At 37.6% G+C, this 19,694-nt stretch overlaps 1 protein-coding gene across 2 annotated transcripts in view; it reads left to right on the forward strand.

The window, feature by feature from the left end:
• Window positions 1-19,694, forward strand: part of ANTXR2 (ANTXR cell adhesion molecule 2) — a 127,267-nt gene that overhangs the window by 41,617 nt on the left and 65,956 nt on the right. For both annotated transcript variants that reach the window (XM_084882814.1, XM_084882813.1), the window contains exons 11-12: window positions 8,384-8,462; window positions 19,168-19,263. In XM_084882814.1, coding sequence (XP_084738940.1) covers window positions 8,384-8,462; window positions 19,168-19,263 — 175 coding nt within the window. The remainder of the gene's footprint in view (window positions 1-8,383; window positions 8,463-19,167; window positions 19,264-19,694) is intronic.

The raw sequence follows: 19,694 nt of genomic DNA on the forward strand, positions 1-19,694 counted from the left end.
TGATCATTCTCCTCCATCTACTCCCGTAGCTGTCTTTTCTGTCTTAGTCATTGGCAGCTCCACATTTTTTTGTGGTTCAGGTCAGAAACCTTTGATTCATTAATGATTTCTCTTACATGCAGGCCATCAAAGAACCTCATTAGCTCTAATTCCAAAATATGTTCGGAGTCCAATCCTTCCCCACCTCCTCTACTGATGCCATCCCAGACCAAGCGACTTTCATCTCTTGCTTGGTTTATTAGCCTCTCCGCTGGTTTTTCTGCTTCTGTTCTTGGCAGCAGTGATCCTGTTAAAGCACTTAAAATCGTCCATAATGAGTTCCCCATTCCACTCACCGTGAAAGTCGAGTGACTGCAATGTTTTACAAGGTTCTGCAGGATCTGGCCCCTCCTGTCTCAGACTTCATTTTTTTTTTTTCCCCCTTTCCATTATGGTCACACTGGCCTCTTTGCTATTACTTAACTATGTCAGCTTACTCCCACATCAGTACTTTTATACTTGCTATTCCCTCAGCTTGAGATGCTCTTCCCCACATGGTTCACTCTCTCACCTTCTCACGTCTTATTCAAAGGCCTTCTTCTTAGTAAGCTCTTCTTGGTCAACTCATGTAATCATACAATCTTATTGTGTCTCCTTCTTGCTAGGGTGAACTTTGTTTGCCTTGTTTCTCGCTGTAACTCTAGCACCTTACACATGCCTAACCTACAGTAGACTCGCTTTGATTTACTACTTATATAAACAGTTAAAAGAGCGCATTTGGTTGCTGGGAGCAGGGCCTCTACTGGGTTGGAGAAAAATGATCAGATTCCTATTTTGGAAGGAATGCCATTTAAGAGAGCAGAAAACTATCTTGGATTTTTAAAAAACATTTATATCCATTTATTTGGAAGCTTGCTTTGCCTGTAACTCACAACTGATAAGGCACATTATTACAAGATCGTGGGGGCTGAGGTAGAGAGACCAATATGAAGATCCTGGTGAAGGACAAATTGAAAACAATTCTTGTTTCTTCCTCCCTCCCCTGACTCCAGCAGCAAAGAACCACAGGTTTCAAAGTCCAGCTGGCCCCCTCTTCACCCCACCCTTGTTATCAAGCTCCTTTTAAAGCAACACATCTTTAAAAATGAAATTCTTCTGTTTTTGTTTTGTGTATTTTTTTTTTTAAATCATATGAGTCCAAAAAACAGTGCTTGGGAATTCATTCTCAAGAATTCATGTAGAACAGGTGGCCTAGATTAAAGCCTTGGCAAGATTCTTGGCCAAGCCAAATAAAAAACCCAGCAGATCATGTACAAAGGCAACAGTTCTGGTGAGAAATGATGAGTTACTCCTGTCGGCTACAGGATCCCGGAGTTGGTCAGTTTAGGAGCCAAGGTCCTTCTGTCCTTGAAAGTATGAAACCAGGTCTGTGCCAGCTCCATACTGCTGCTCTAGGAAGCAACGACAGCTACAGATAATCGAAACACACACAAGAAAGAAACCCTGTTTATAGTTCATTGAGTAACAAGGAGCTCAGAATAGTCTGTTGTATTTATTCGCCTCTTGCGAGGGATAGAGAGAAACATTGATCAGCTGCCTCCTGCACACCTCCTACTGGGGATGTGCCTGCAACCAAGGTACATGCCCTTGATTGGAATTGAACTCAGGACCCTTTAGTCCGCAGGCTGACACTCTATCTATTAAGCCAACCTGATCAGGGCTATTTTATCTTTTAATTCTAAGAGGAAAACTTGGTTTGGGGTTTCTTTCTTGTGTTGTGTTTTGATTATCTTGGATTTTTAATAGTAGTGTCTACTTAAGGAAGACACCTTACTTTCTTCTCCAAAGTAATTATAAAATGCAATATGCCTGGTCTGTCCCAGATACTGAATGAGCTTTCTTTAGAATTTGCCTTTGGGCATAGCCTCCTTTTGAAGAGACTACCATGGAGACCACGACTTATAGATAGGCTACCTTCAGGAGATGTGATTTTTAAAGATCATATAGAGCATAAAAAATATCAGACATGACAGGCCATCCTCTGTTTGGCTTGTGACACTAATATTTCACCTACAAGCAAACTTTTAGGGAGAGATTGCTTTGGGAAGAAGCTTTGTCTAACATAATTACTTTTGATCTTCTTTTTCTTTTTTGAAATCAAGTACATAATGCCATTGAGGCAAAACTTGAGAAGATGCTATTTGCAAGTGTATTAGGTATTTAGGGACATCATTATTTTTTCTACTAAGTATGTTGCAAGTAATTTGGAGCTTTCCTTTGCCTGGTCTGTTCTTTAGATGCTTTTGTAGCTCTCTTCTGAGATCGGATTAAAATCAACACAGCTGAAACACTTTAGTTTTGTAAGGTGACGGATGCTTAATACGCTTGCTTAATTATCTGTTGGCTAAGGTTTCAAACCCATTAAGTAGCTAGTTAGTCTATATTTCAAATGAACACATCTGGCCCAGCAATGAATGAAGGTTTTTCCTGTGTGAGGGTGACAGATGTGGTGATGGTTCCCCCTGTTCCCACACTTAAATAATTAACAACAGGCTGGTGAAGCAACCTTAGACAGACGGTCTCAGAGCCAGATGTGTAGTCTTAGTGCTGGATCCATGGGCATGTGCCTCATCTCATTAGCCTTTCTCAACTTTATGTTATAGTTCCTTGAATTACATTTGTTTTAGGATTCTTTGTTGAAAACCCAGGGCTCGTGAATTTTGGTTTGAAAGGGGGTTAACATGAAATTGTTGACTTGGAGATGAGAACGAAGGATGTAGCAGAGTAGTCAGGACATAAATTTGCATTCGGAAATTGATACAGAGTGAACAAACGATAAAACCACGTGGGCACATCTTATGCAGGTATATCACCAGTTAGTCTTGTTGAAATGGTTCTTTGAAGTACTTTCTTTGAGAAAAAAATATTTTATTAAATGTCTTTATTTGATAGGGATTTGTAGACTGAGTTGAACAAAATCTTAATATTTAAACAGAAGGTGGGAGTAGTGAGGTTGTTCTTTTAGATTCTTTCATTGGACACAGTTTAATTTTTAAAATGTCACATAATTAAACAAGTTGTCTTACCAAGAAAACACTGGAGATAGTTTGGAAGCTTTTTTTCTGCCAATGTTCATTTGCACCAAAATGTCTTAGTTTGAATAGAAAGGACTCTGTGAAGGTCTTCGAATCCTCCCCATTCCAGGGCAGGCGCCTTGTGGTGTACAGTGCAGATGCTAGCAGTATTTTCAGGATGGGCTTATTCTCTGACCCTTGTTTAGTGAGACATCAGCAATAACACAGCTGCTCTGCAATAGTTGAGATCTGAAACCTGTAATTTGGCAAGAGGAACAGAGCAAATTGGGTAAATATACATAAACACATTGTGAAGAAAGAAAAACAGAACAGAATGAACCAGAGCCTTATCCTACAGCTTGTTCGATAGAGATTATTTAAGGAGGCATATGGTATAGTTAAATGTGCTTTCAAAAATGCTGGCCAGAATCTTCTGGCAAATATGAAATAAATATCTACATCAGATGAATCTGATAGTATTAGTTCTCTTAAAAGGCAGTGTGGGAAGACACTTGACAGCGTTTTTAGTAAGAAGTGGAGGAATATCAGCGAATGTGGAAAATTTTAATCATCTGGTGCTGATGGGTCATTGAGATGAATGGTATGAAAGACTTGGGATTAGAGCCTGAATTGATAATAGAATCTTTGTTTTTGTATTTTCCTCCAGATTGTTATGTTTCTAATATAATAAATTTTCCTGGAATAAATTGATTAATTTCATTACTCTTTCTTGGTTGGACAAATTCAGCCTTTAACCTACCTTCTTACATGAACACTTCTTTTCAATATACCTATGTATGTACATCTATATAATCTCTCACTCCATTGTTTCAGTAGGCGGTGATACAGTCCCAACTTTATTCTTCTGTTTTCTCTGATGAATGATACTTTAACTAACTTATTTTTATCATGGATACCAGGACATTTTTTTATGTCTTTATTTTGGATATAAACATTGATGCATTAAGGCTGAGGACCTGCTCTGTTTTTCTATTTCGCTACCTGCCCTTCAGTGGTGGAACTTTTATCTTTTCTTCTACATGGTGTATTGCTTTCTGATTACATATAAAAATGTGATAAATTCATCTAATCTGCATTGTATTTATATTTTAAATATTATATTCCGTTCTGGAAATTGTCTTTTAAGAGGGATAACAATTTAAGCCAATCTATGGGTGGCCAACAAGATGTTGCTAAGTATGGAAATAATAAATAGGATGAACTTTAAAATTCTGTCAAAGTTGGATTCAGGAATGATACATTAGCTCTGTGCCAACATCAGGTTTGGTCTGTCATGTAAGAGATAGATTTAACTTATTCTTTATTGCCCCAAGCAAAGGAGAATGAAAGAGTGGAAGGTAAAAGGAGGCACCTTTCAGTTCAACATTGAGAAATCTTTCTAACAATTAGAATTACTTAGAGAGTGTTGATAACTAAAGTGTTCAAAGAGGGACAGCTATATATGAGGTAGAAGATATCCTAAATTTGTATGTAAAACCTCTTATATATCTGCTTTTAAGTTTTATATTATTGAAGCTTTTTCTATTACTAAGACATTTGACATTTTTTAGATGAAAGGCACTGAAAATTGAGTGATTTTTTCTAAGTGCCTTTTTTTGTATTTTATTAAAATATACAAATCAGTATAAAAAAAGGTTATTTTCAGTGTAATACTAAAAATATTTACTATACAACATAGCTGTATACATCTCTGAATATAGCTTTGTTTTTATTCTGAAATCTAACAATCTTCCTAACTGTAATCTTTGTTTTAGTTATATTTTGAGATATCTCAAAAAGAAATTACTTTATTTAAGAATATTTTAACCATATTGAAGAAAATATTTTAGACAAAACATTAATTTATATAAATTCAAAACTAGAAGTGAATTCTTCAAAGTATACACAAATATGAAACTTCATTTTTCAACTTATAATCTTTATTATGCATAAAGCTAACTTTTGAAAAGCTCTGCAGAGTATTTAATAGTAGCACTTAATTTCAAAATACCTTAAGTCACCTTAATTTTAATAACTTTTTGAGTAGTTGCCAGTTTAATTTTCAGTATGTGCAAATTGGAGGTAAATTATTTATTACTTCCAGCAAATGTCTTTCACAATTTTATTTAATTTTTTCGCCCTTTTTAATGGATCATAAAATGGCAGTCTTTTATTGGATATGCATAAAGTCAGCAGCAAATGAATACCTTGCAGATAGGTTTCTTTGGATTGAAATGTCAATCATATTTCATGGAGTATGAAATTTCTCAGATCAGAGTAGCTCTGACATATGGCACTGAACTAGTCCCCCATTTTGGAATTGTCATACATCTTTAAAAATTAAATAAAAGCACTTTGACCATTAGGCCTTATTACATTTTATTAAATTGATTATATATCACAATACTATTTAATATTTTCTCATATGGAATAAATTTAGTTTTATCACAATTAATTACCAACTGATGTTAAAATGCACTTCAAACAATCTTTTTGTTATGTTAGATTGTTTTGGCTTCTTCTATCTATGTGGGAAAATATTTTTTTTAAGTCTGGCATAAAGGTGGAAGCAATTCTAAACACTGCAGAACCAATTTATAGAAAAGGAAGTTGAAAGAGCTGTTAGTTCTCAGCCTTATCTCCCCAGACCACCTTGTGTTATCTGTCCTGTGAGCCGGTTCTGTCTCAGAAGGTTCTTCCTTTTGTTTCATGACCTCACTTTCTCACCTGCCTGGCAGTTTCTTCTCAGATGCCACCTCAGGCTATTCTTCTTGCAGTCCTTTATCTCTCAGTTTTCACAGTGATTGCATTTCTGGCCCACAAACACATCTTCCCTGCTTCCTCTTCTTGCTGATGAGCTCCACAACTCCATTCAATATCTTTTCCTTAGCGCAAAACCCACTGTTCAAATGTCCACTATCTATATGTCTACTGACTCACTTAGATTTCCCATAGTCACCTTACAATTGAAGTTCCCAAGTTAAACTCGTGTATTCTTGTTCAAACCTTCTTCTTTCCCTATGTTTTCTGTATAAATTTATCCACCCTCTTGTGCAAGATGGAACCTGTGAAGTCATCTTTAGTTCTTCTTCCTCACCTACAAACAATAAATGTCCAAGAGAGGTGAGGGAGAACATCAATTGGTCACCTATACATGCCCAGACCCAGAGTCTAACCTGCAAGCTTTTGGAGTAAATGACTATGTTCCAACCCCCTGAGCCATACAAGCAAGGCCTCCAGGTCTTGGAGTCTTAGGTCAGTTTCATTTGACAGCAGCCACATTATACTAGACTGAGATTTGGAAGATAATGTGCAGTTATTTGGGTTGCCTACCAGATCTTATCAGCATATATTTCTACCATAGGAAAGGGAACTTTCTTATAAAAAACTGTTCTACTGATCCCTTGAAAACTGAATCAATAAGATTACCTGCAATAATCATACTTTATTACAAATCAAATAATCTTCCCCCAAACTAAAACCATGTCCTGTCACATGCTTCCTGGTACGTGCTTTAAAGTAGAGGAATTAAGAACTAGGAAAGATTATTTTTGGATTCAACTGTGCTTAGTCTTCAACAAAATAAAACATGGCATTCAGTTTTGCAGAATAAGCAATTAGGTTTAAGTTTTCTTTTTTAAGTAAGCTACTTGGCATTCTATGGTAGAATAGTTCAGAAGTTCACTTAAGTTGATATAAACACCCTGAGTTCTCATTCTCTTGTGGAGTTAACTAAGCTTTGTTTTAAATGCAAAATTTAAAGAGAATATTGAGGAGAATATTTTACAAGAAATATTACCAATAGGAGTATTCCTGAATTTTGAAGGAGAATTTTGAAGAAGTTTGCTAGTAGTCACTTTCCTGGTGGTTCTCTCTTGGTACAAATCCAAACTAAGTTCACATTGAGAAAAGAAGCACATTAAGAACTTTTGTTTCATCAAGCATGTGCAGTAAGATGGAAAGAGTTCAGAATTTGTGAGAGTCCTAGTTTTACCACTTTCGGCACAGAAATGGACATTTCTGGGCCTCATGTAGCCCATCTATAAACTGTGGAGCTACTTCTTACTTGAAGCGTTATTGTAAGGATTAAATGAGATAAATGTCTGAAAATGCCCATGATAGCGTCTGGCCCATAGCAGGCCCTAAATAATACCTCTCATCTCTCCTCTCTGGCATTTTTATTGAAATTTTTACCAGAAATCCTAACTCTCCTTAACTAACATATTTGGCACTCTATTCAAGGTGTAGAGAAAGAAATCTTTTAAATCTAGCAAAATTCTACTAATTCAGAGTAATTAAGGCATAGTTTCTAGCTATTACTTTTTAGAATTTGGAATATTTTATGAGGACTGGAGCATAGCACTTTATAGGAGCCAGATTAACAAAATGTTACCTAGTACATTTGCTTTCATGAATCTTGTGATGATAGTAATGTTTAGAGATAGGGAAAATAAGCTAAAGGGGAATTAAGGATATTTTATCTCTTTTTAGATTTTTTTTGAACCTGAAAAAAAAAATCTCAGCATTTTTACAGATTAAGGATTTTTTTCTAATTTATTTAAACTACAGTAGTTTCTCCGTATCCATGGGGAATATATTCCAAGATTCCCAGTGGCTGCCTAAAACCAGGGATAGTACTAAAACCTATATATAATCAATTTTTCCTGTACAAATATACCTTTCACCTAAAGGGAGCACTTTGTCACTTCTCTTTTGACATATCCAAAACACTACTTTTGAACTTTGGGGCCATTATTACATAAAGTGAGGGTTACTTGAACACAAGCACTAAGATACGTAGATAATCAATCTGATAATGGAGAGTGCTAAGTGGCTAAATGGTGGGGAGCATTGACAGGATGGATAAGCTGGACAAAGGGATGACTGGGTCCTGGTAGGACAGAGCAGGATGGTAAGAAATTCATCATGCTACTCAAAACAGCACACAATTTAAAATTTATCTTTTTTTTTTTTAAATTTCTGGAATTCTCCATTTAATATTTTCAGATCACAGTTGACTGTAGACTTATCTAAGTAAAAACTCAGATAAAGAGAGGATTACTGTAAAAAAAAAAATAACAGGGATTTCTGAATGTTTCTACTTATGTTAATACTTTTAGGAACAATTAGGTCACTTACAGAATCGGCCTCTGGCTAGTCCAGTAGGAACTGGAACTAAGAAAGAAAAAAAGCTGGAATAGCTGATCAAAAGCTTGGATTTTTTAAGTAGACTTTCCGGTCAGTTTTGAATTATGTAAGGAAATAAAAATATCCCACAATATTCTAGCTTTAAATTTATTTTTAATTTTTGTTTCTTCATTTTGTTTCAGAACTCTTGATGTTTCAGTGAGCTTTAACGGAGGAAAATCTGTCATCTCGAGCTCATTAGTAGTCACAGCCACAGAGTGTGTAAGTACAAAGTTTGCATAAAGTTGCCTTTTAAAATAGTTCTATCCAGAGGTAACTTCCTGGTCCTCAGTGTTGAGCATACTGTAGTAAAGAAGGTATCCTCTCTAATAAAGAGGGAATATGCTAATTGACTGCCACACCTTCAAAAATGTCAGTGCCCACAGCCACAAGATGGTGGCACCCAGTCCCTTTAGCCCCGCCAGGGCAGCAGGTACATGGCAAAGCCGGGCTTGCCTCTGGAGTCCCCCATCCCTCTCAGACCCTCAGCCGCCCAGGGCCGCCTGAGGCTTAGGTAGTCAGGGCAGGCGGAGGCTTGCACTACTGGCAGTGGCAGCAGCAGAGGTGTGATGTGAGCATTGCCTTCCCCTGATCGCTGGGTCCTCTCCTGCCTCCAAGGGCTCCCAGATCGTGAGAGGGGGCAGGCCAGGCTGAGGGACTTCCCCTCCAGTACATGAATTTTCATTCACTGGGCCTCTAGTATGTAATAAATGAGATCATTACAAGGAAAAATTTGTATAGAGTTTAAATTACTCCCTCCTCCCCCACCCCGTGGCTGCGTTTAAAGGGAATTTTCAGATAGTATACATTTTATTTTGATATTTATAAAATTCAAGTCATATTTAAAATAAAAATAAGCTATGAGAATGATTTCCAAATGAAGCATTTCTTCTTGAAATATTAAACACATGAAAAGAATGCTTTTTTGTAATGAAGGTTGCATTGTAGCATCTAAGACATCCTGTTTTTGGAATTATTTGTGCATCTTAACAGAATGAGCTAATATTTTATCCATTTTACTGTTGGTGCTTTCTCATATGAGTAAGGAATTTGATTTTGATAGCTTGGTAATACCTCAGTTTTCAGCTATATTTTAGTTGAGATGTTGATTTATATTACCTAAGATGCAGTGTAAGCTCCATTGATAAAATAGTATTTTCTTTGCAGTTAAATTTTTGGATTTATGGAAAATTTTGTATTAGATTGTTGTACATGGAAATAAAACACAAAAATGGACTGATCACATGACTATTATTTTTTCAAGTATATTTTCTCCCTAAAAACATGTAAATTAAAGCAAAAGGGAAAACAAGCATCCATATGGGCTCTTGGTTGCTATGAAGGTCTCTGGATAGTTCTCTAAGTACCTGTATCTATTTTAAAATAGCTAGTTTTAGTCCCCCTTTTTACCTATAATTCATGTTGTAATTTGTAGGCCTGGTGGATGTTGCAATTTGTAAGGCTTCTGGTCCCTCCGGATGTGGTTGAGATTACAAACACTTGTGGTATAGCTCACTGTTAAGCTCACTGAAATGACATTCTTTCTCCATCCTTCTTCCTATTCTGCATCTCCAGCTGTCTTTTTTCACCTCTTTTCCACACAGGCAGGAAAACAAATCTTTTCTGTATCCTGTAACATGATTGCAGTGTGCACGGATGCTGAGGCCAAATGACTCATCTGGAGTTTATACGTTAGATGTCTTAAGGCAGTCTTTCTAGATCTTGCTAGTTCTCAGGAAAATGTAATGTGACTTTAAGTGGTTTAAGAGTGAGGTGATTTCAGGAAAAGGGATATTGGTTGTGTCATAGGTGGAGAGTGAAGGGACAAGCTGTGATATTAAATAAAGAATCAAAGTAATTTTCATGGAGAAAAGAGTTGAGAAAATACTTAAGGAAAGTGAGGGAGTGAGCCCTGAAAATCACTCAAGTGTTTCATGCAGTGGGAGCAGCTAGAATGAAGCCTGAGGGGACTGGGTCTGGCAAGCTGAAGAAAGCAAGGGGGCCAGTTTCCTGGAGTGGAGGCAGTTGTGGGGAGTGGGAGTCTTTAGATGAGTAGGAGGGAGTGGAGGGAAGGAGACAGATTATGCAGTTTTGTAAGTCACTGTAAAGACTTGAGTTGTTCTTTGGAGTGAAACAGGGAGCCATTGAAAGCTGACTTACTATGGCAATGTTTTCAAAGGATCATTCCAGCTCTTATGTAAAAATATGCTTTGCAAGGAGGGTCCCAAGTGGAAACATGGAGACCGATTCTGTGACTGTTTCAGTAATTCAATTCTAGGCAAAGGGAGCGTGGCTCCACTATGGAGATGGGGATGGAGATGGTGAGACGTTGTTGCATTGAATTTAAATTTATTTTGAAGGTGGTACCCATGGAATAGATGCCTGGAAAGATTAGATGTAGGTGTGAGAGAAAGACAGTAAAAATACTTTCACGCTTTTTCATCTGAACCACTAGGGTGAGTTGTCTTCAGGTTGAGTAGTTTTTGGAAGAGGACAGTGGGTAATATTGTGAAAAATACACGGGCATTGTATTTAATCGATATCCAGTCTTTCTGGCATATTCAGATGTGATAATTAGGCGAGATGCACTTAGTGAGGTTACTCATTATAAGGTGATACTTTGGGTTTTTACAGGCATTCGAAAACCAAACAGAAGAAAACACCATTACTTTAGCAACCGATTAGTTCTTGTGGCAACCCCACACATACAGAAGCTTCGCTCTGCATTCCAAGAACATCCGGACTTAAGGCTCTTATGTCACTGAACTGTCATTTCCTGTTTACGCCTGGCCTTTCTCGGCAAGTCTCGAGATGTTGATGGCAGGGCTTGTGCCTTGCTTGCTGCCCCCTCCCTTGCATAGGACTCACTCTCCAAAATTATTTGTTCAATGAATGAATGAAAGGAGTTATGTTTCTAGTTTAAATGTGGGCAATCTAAGGTTTAGATGGAAGAGATTTAAGATTAGAGCCTGAGGAGGGTAATTGGGCAGTCATTTCTCTTCTATCTCAGAAGATCTCTGAAATGTGTCTCTGTTTGAAAAAATACAGTTAAAGGTGTCTTCCCTCTCTCCTCCCTCCTATCCTCCTTGGAACCACTGCTCTTCTTCTGAATCACTTGGAATTACTATACCAAGAAGAGTTTTTTGAGCATGTATTAAACACAAGACACTGTGCTCAGCACTATATATGAGTTAATCCCTTCATGACTTCACGTGATACTCAAAATTCAAGAAGAGGCTTTTGGTTATTACTTTAATTTTACAGATGAGAAAACTGAGGAACAGAGAGCCACCTTCAATTGTTAGTGCACATTTATGTAAACATGTTAGAAGGTACTTTTTCTGTTAGGTGGACCCAACCCTCAGCAGGGGTACATGGTTTGATGTACAGAACATGTGCTGATTTTAGCCCCCACTGTGCCGAGAGAGGGCAGGGCTGGAACCTAGAGGCTCTGGAGGTTAAATCACTTGGTCAGTTTCCCAGCTGTGTAAAGGCTAGAAATGAGACTTGAAACCAAGTCTGTCTTCCTCCCAGACTGAACACCTACACAACCTGCCATTTGTAGTCAGGTCCCAAATGGATTTTTATAAAACAGGGTGGTGGTGGTGTGTGTGTGTGTGTGTGTGTGTGTGTGTGTGTGTGTGTGTAAAGTCAGGCAGTTAGCATTTCAGGTTTGGGGGCTATACATTTTTTATCACTTCTACTCAACTCTGCCATGTTGTGCAAAAGCAGCTATAGACTTCTATAAACAAATGGGCATTGCTGTGTTCAATACAAATATGCATGTTGAAATTTGAATTTCATGAAACATTCTTCTTTTGATTTTTTCAGCTATGTAATAATGCAAAAAAAAAATTCTAGTTTGTCAGAGATCTTATGAAATAGATGAGTTGATTTAACCTTTGGGTTACAGTTTGCTAATTCCTAATATGGAATATTCCAAAAGAATCAGTAAATGAAATGGTCACCTACTCCATGATTCTTACCCCCCAATTCTAACTTCATGGAAACAAAATTGTGGAGATCCATTTCACCCTTTCTGTGTCTGTTTTATTTTTAAAAAGGTTGCTGTGATTATTTTCTAAATAGATTAAAACATGCTATTTATGCAATTTTGGAATTTTTGACTGATTCTTCTTTCCCATAGTTATTTTGATGGTGTAATAGTGACTCTGGTTTGTTTTTATATTTCTGTGATTCTCTTAGTTAGAATTTCAGTTATATTTGGCAAAGTTTTTGACTGTACGTTGTAACTTGCTTTTAATAAAATAAAGGAAATTAGATGCAGAGAAAGTTAAGAAATGTAACGTACCCAAAATGATTAGAAAATCTATTTCTTCTACCCTAAGATCAAATTCAACATTCTGATATAGTTCCAGTTAACCAGTAAAAAGAGTTTTAGCCTCATGGCCTTGACCAACATCTGGGTACAAGTTGCTGACTAGACTCCTCAGTTAACTTGTATACCCTAATCTTTTTAGACATCTGAAAATGCTACTTGTTCAAAACTATAGTAGTAGTTAGAAAGAATTGTTCTAACAAATGGCCAATTGAAAGGTCATTGAACAAATGACCAATTCCTTCTGTAATAAAAGGAATTATTACTTTTTAGAAATGTGTGTTTCATATCTCTTCTTCAGCTTTTTCGGGTGCTAGCAGGTTCCTCAAACTCTGTGCTTTAGCCAAAGTTGTCTCTTTCTTGTTTTTGCAAAAATCCATTAATTCTTCCCTCCCTCCCTGGTCTTTCTTATGATTCCTCAAGGAGGTCCTCTCAGAACCTTAGACCAGGTTAGCTCCCAGTTTGACATGTTTCTATCTTAGTTTCCTTATATACTACTCACATTTGTAATGATTTTTTTTCAAGGTCTGTCTCTCCAACTAACCGGTGGGCTTCATGAAGACTTGTCTAACTTTGTAACTGTGTAACCCGTTTAACCATGTACCATTGAAACAGAAGCATGCCTAACCAGAAGCGAGAGGTGGTTAGGTTCTGTGTATGATACAAATCTGTGTTATCATATCTAGTTCCATCTGACTCTAAGTTAGGGGTGTCGAACTCAATCAGAGAAGGGGCCAAAATCTAAAATCCAGCCTAAATTGCGGGCCGAATGGTTTACTGAACAGTCATAAACTGACAATGTCATAAACTGACAGCGGAGTGCAGTGATGACAGTGCGGTGCGGGCCACATTGCAAGGCCTGGCGGGCTGGATTTGGCCCGCGGGCCTTGTGTTTGACACATGTGCTCTAAGTCTTCAGATTGCCGCATGCTAGGACTGAAGTCTATGTGTTTGACCTCTCCTTAATTTGTTTATAAAGTCTATGAACAATGAAATGATTTCCCTTTCATGATTGAAGTCTTTTATGCACTGATAGTGGCTCTGGAAAATCAAAACAAAGGAACTGGGACCGTCTGAACTTGTATACAGTTAACTGAGCTAATGTCTGGGACCGGGCATCCAGAGCTGGGTTTCATACATTTACAGCAAGTGCAGGTTGTCTTAAATTCTGTGGTTCCTCTGACCTATGTTCTATCATGCTTAGCTTAAATATGAAAAAAAAAAAAAGGACAGGTCTACAGATCTTTAGAAAGTGTATATTTTGGTTTAATTTATTGTAGACAAGTCTTTGGAATAAGTTGAGATAATACTGGCATACTAAATGTAGATTGCATCTAGACATGCATAGTGTTTTGTCAATTGTTCCTAATAGGGACATTTATTTTTAGGGAAAATCAAGAATTTTAATTGCTTATCATGCCCAGCCCATCCACTTCAGATTCTGTCAGCATCATTTTCCAAATGTCCTACTCATAACACATTCATAGAAAGAAAAAAACTAACCACTAAACTTTTAGCAGGTCTATACCCTCTGGTTGCATATCCTTATTTCTGAACACAAGGTTTGAATTCTAAGAAAGGAAGCCAGATGTTCAGAGAATACTTTTGAAAGCTGTATAGCACTTCTTTCATAGGGTGTCACATTTATATATATATATTATTAACTTTTTACAGAGAGGAAGAGAGAGGGATAGAGAGTTAGAAACATCGATGAGAGAGAATTATTGATCAGCTGCCTCTTGCACAACCCTACTGGGGATGTGCCCACAACAAAGGTACATGCCCTTGATCGGAATCGAACCTGGGACCTTTGAGTCTGCATGCCAACTCTCTATCCACTTAGCCAAACTGGTTTTGGCAGGTTTCACAGTTTTTATATATTTCTTTGACATTGTTTTTTCTGTTTGCTGTATTTTAGAGCTGAGCATAATCAAACCTGTAAAGAGTTGCATGATTTTTCATGAATGTTTAGAATTCTGTGTATGAAGATGTATTTTGAGTATTTTTCTAAGTAGCCTGATGTATATTTGAATTATTTTCTTTGGTTTAAAGAGAACTTCAATATTTGTTTGGAAAATTTCTATAATGTACATATCTCCTCTCTCCCCCTCCACACACACATCTCTTTCTATGTGCAAGATGCTTATTTAGATATTTAGGATACATCAATGGCCAAATGTGGAGCTTACATTTTCATCCTCCCTAACTCTACGTGAATAAGTTGCTAGATGTGTAGATGCCTTTTTATTTATTATGCTAAATTATTTTTTATGGTAAATATCATGTAACAACATTTTTGAGGGCCTTAAGAATGGTTTGATAGTAGATGGAAAAGCTCTGTGAAGACAGGGTGTGACATTTTTCTAGTTATTTTTGTTTTCTGAACGAGAAATCAAATGATCAGGGATTCTAAGTGATACTTTGATGGTGTCTGTTTTGGTTCATTGTAACCTAATATCAATTATAGAAGGAGCTTCCATGGTTATTTCCTCTTCCATCCCAATGAAAAACTCAGAAAACAAATGACAGCTTTAAATGTTCACGTGTACTTGATTCTAAATCTTTTTCTGAAAATTTCTGAAGTTAATTAATGGTTTATGGTACATGCTGACAGTTATTTTAAAAATTATTTCTTAATTGCAGTTTACATTGAACATTGTTTTGTATTAGTTTCAATGTACAGCATAGTGGTTAGACAATCATATTTTTTACAAAAACGATCCCTCTTGTGTTTCCAGTACCCACCTGGCCCATACATAGTTATTACAATGTTATTGACTGTGTTCCCTATGATGTACTTTACATCCCTGTGACTGTTTTGTAGCTACCAATCTTTATTTCTTAACCTTTTCACCCAGCTCCCCAGAGAATTGTTTTAAAACTTATTTTGTAGTGGTTTTATTGAAATTGAAAGCCTGCTAATAATAAATATCTTTGAAAATTGATTTGTTTTGGAACGGTTTCCAAGCCACTATCTAGAATCTCGTTTGCTTTGCTTTTCACTGTGATATTAACAGATGATCAGGAAATGACACATTTTAAGATTTTTCAGGTTAACTGAACCAAATATATTGCACTAGCACTTCCTTGGTAATACTTTTGAAAACTACCTTTTCTCCCCCCCCCCACCCCCCCAGTTATTTTCAAATAACTGTTTGCATATAGATTATTATCTCTTTTTGTGCATAGGTCACTATGTAATATACTTCCAATTCCATTATAAAGTGTTCTAATTAAATGCTACTACCATTCTTGCCGAAACTGGTTTGGCTCAGTGGTAGAGCGTCGGTCTGTGGACTGAAAGGTCCTGGGTTCGATTCTGATCAAGGGCATGTACCTTGGTTGCGGGCACATCCCCAGTAGGGGATGTGCAAGAGGCAGCTGGTCGATGTTCCTCTCTCATCGACGTTTCTAGCTCTCTATCTCTCTCCCTTCCTCTCTGTAAAAAATCAATAAAATATATCAATATATTTTTTTAAATGCTACTACCATTCTCGCTTAAACATCAGAAAGTCTCTATTTGGTCGATGCCAACATTTTCCAAAGTAGATTCTAGGTAAATTCCTGGATTTGTAAGGTAGTGAAAACATTATGAGAATAAACAAAGGTTTCTGTGTTGATATTAAATTGGAATTAATTTATTAATTTATTAATTTATTTTTTTTAACCACAAATCCATTCAGAGCTTTAAACATGTGAATGGGTAAGATAATTTTCTAAGAGAGATACAATAGTCTGGCTTTTCCACAGTTTCTTGCTTCAGGAACAACTGGGTTTCTTATTTGATGGATTAGTATAAAGGACTAATTTTAAGCAAACTTTAATTTCTCTGGGCCTCTATTTTTCAGTTCTTTTAATACAATGACATTCTAAGACCCCTACTGGTAGGTTCTCTGCCCCACCCCCAACCTCTCGGTCTATCAGCTGTTGGGAGGGATAAATGTGGTTCTCACCCTGACTTCTGAGCTTCTACTGAATTGTTTGGAATGCCAGACAATGTATCTCTGAAAACCTGCCTTATCAAGTGCTTTATAATGTCTTCATCCAGACAGTGTATGGATTTATTCTTCTTTTCCCCTGAGTTCTTTCCAAGAAAGAAAGAAAGAAAGAAAGAAAGAAAGAAAGAAAGAAAGAAAGAAGGAAGGAAGGAAGGAAGGAAGGAAGGAAGGAAGGAAGGAAGGAAGGAAGGAAGGAAGGAAGGAAGGAAGGAAGGAAGGAAAGAAGGAAAGAAAGGAGGGAGGAAAGGAGGGAGGGAAGGAGGGAGGGAAGGAGGGAGGGAAGGAGGGAGGGAAGGAGGGAGGGAAGGAGGGAGGGAAGGAGGGAGGGAAGGAGAGGAAGGGAGAGGAAGGGAGAGGAAGGGAGAGGAAGAGAGAAAGGAAGAGAGAAAGAAAGAGAGAAAGGAAGGAAGGAAGGAAGGAAGGAAGGAAGGAAGGAAGGAAGGAAGGAAGGAAGGAAGGAAGGAAGAAAGGAAGAAAGAAAGATTATTACATTATTACTGGGGATCCCAGTAATTAGGGTAGAGACACCTTGCCCCTTGGAATCTTTAGCTTTACACTAAAAATTCAGTCAACATTCTCCTCTGTGTTTGTGGATTGTGCCATCATATTTCTTAGGAGGCCATTCCCTCAGTAAACAGCCGAGAATGGGCTATCCACTGGTAAGGGGTTGGACCTCGCCCCCGCTTCCTAGAGTTCACAGTCACCTTTTCCAGCTTTCAGTTTTGCTGTGTAGGATGCACAGGTGGTTGCTAGAGGAAGGAGGTTAGAGGCAGAGCCCGGCAAAGGGCCTTTGGGCTGGAGGAACTCTACACGAGAAAGTAGAGAACACCTCTGTGGCTTTTGTGGGGAGAGCGTTCGAGCTGCCGTGAGAGATTGTCTGATACATGAATGCACAAGATTGCATTCTTGAGTTGGTGCATTCTTGAGTTTGGTGTTAGCATTTGCCAACAAGAACTGCTGTTGTTAACTTTTCACCTTGGTGATTTTTTATATTCATCTCTTCTATCATTAAATATATAAAGTAAATAGTATTCCATCCTCAAAAAATCTGGGGAAATTCTGCATAAATTCTGCCTGGAGGTATTCATGCTGGTAACAATCCTTTCCCAGAGATGAAAGATAAGGATCATAGGGACCATTCCTGCAACCCAAATAGTGATTCTTTTCTACATTCCACAGTGTTTCCCAAAGTGTGGTACGCGTACCCCCAGGGATGCAGGAAGAGTTTGGTGGGGGTACACGTTGCACCGGAGTTTGGTGGGGATATGCACTGCACCGTGCTTAGCTGCGCCTAATTCTACGTTCTCATGAGTACGAGGGGTACTCAGCATTACGAAAATTATAGAAGGGGTACACATATGTCAAAAGTTTGGGAAACAGTGCTTTATTAAGATATCATTTAAAACAATCTCTAGCACTTTGGAAGATTTTATATTTATTATGACTTGCCTTATAATAACATATGAAATAGAATATAAAGCAATTTATATACCTTAAAAAATTTAAAGGAATAGAAATCTGGTTTGACATTATTATGCTTCCTGTGTTGGTTTCTGGTGTTTCCTAAAAAAATGTGTATTGGGTATAAACAAGAATTATTCATTCCTGCTGAGAATATTTTTAATCCTCAGCCGAGGATATGCTTTTATTGATTTTTAGAGAGAGAGAGGAAGGGAGAGAAAGATACTGAGAAACATGGATATGAGAAACATCAATCGATTGCCTCTCTTATGCCCCCTGACTGGGGGTCAAACTCACAACCTAGCTCTGTGCCCTGACCTGGAATCAAGCCTGCATCCTTTTTGGTGGGATGACTCTCCAACCACCTGAGCCACCTGGCCAGGGCAAGCTGTTGAGAATTTTTAAGAGTTTATTTGAGCCAAACTGACATTGATGGGAAATAAAATCTCAGATTGAGAAAATGCTTCAGAGAATGCCTGTTTTGCAGTGTATTTCATACAGTAGAATCAAAGCCCTGCCAGGTAGTTTAGAGCATTGTTCTGATACACCAAGGTTTTGGGTTTGATCCCCAGTCAGGGCACAGATAAGAATTAACCAATGAATGCATAAACAAGTGGAACAACAAATTCTCATTTCTCTCCCTTCCTCTCTCTGAAAAAAAAAGGTGTGTGTGGGGGGGCATTCCCTAGAATTTTTCACACAAACAAACAAACAAACAAACAAAAATGCCACAACAAACAACAAAAAACGTATCAAAGGAGGAGACCTAAGGACAGTTCCATGAAATCCATTGTTGGTAGATTAAAGGGGCAGGAGAAAGCAAAACGGAAATCTCGGACAGGATAAAACAGAGACACATGATAGTTAATAATAACAGTAGACAGGCTCACTTAAGATAAAGGTTGGCCTTTGTCAAGGAAGGTACAGTCCTAGGACGTGACTGCAGGCCTTGACCTGTTTTTACTTAAGATTTTTGTGTTCAGACCATCCTCTGTGGTTACTCTCAGTCTCTGAGTTTGCAAGGCTCACCATGTAGGCTCCTCTGCTCTTGGTATGTGGCCCCCTTTCGTCCAAGGACTTGACCATTAGCTTTGCTGACCATCTTGTTTTTGTTTCTTTCCTCCTCCAGTCGAATGGGATTGCAGCCATCATTGCCATTTTGGTGTTACTGCTGCTCGTGGGCATCGGTCTGATGTGGTGGTTTTGGCCCCTTTGCTGCAAAGTGGTGAGTAAGAAGGATTTTTAGCTCCTCCTTATTTAACCAGTGAGATCTAAACAAGGCCTGGAATGTGAATCAGTGCTACATTGTTTACCAACAGCAATGTTTCAATTAGCAAATTGAACTTCAGTCGTTTTTATCACTGTAATAAATTCTAGAAAACATGCCTGCCAATAAATATTTATTATAAAATTTCATCTAAAAATATTTCAAAATCAGGTGTGGAGGAAAATGGGAAGAGGAAGGTAGAGGAGGTCATAGAGATAAAGGCTTTTGTACTAAGTACAAAAGAATTTCAAGTACATCAAATGGTATTTTCTACTGGATTTATTGGAAGAAGTTGATCTCTATCAAGTTTTTTTTTTCTTCTTAATTTATCTTTATTGATTTTAGAGATGAAGAGAGAGAGAAAGAGAGGTAGAAATATCAAGGATGAG

This window comes from Pipistrellus hanaki, assembly GCF_964339955.1.
Source record: "Pipistrellus hanaki genome assembly, chromosome: 1".
NCBI lineage: Eukaryota > Metazoa > Chordata > Mammalia > Chiroptera > Vespertilionidae > Pipistrellus > Pipistrellus hanaki.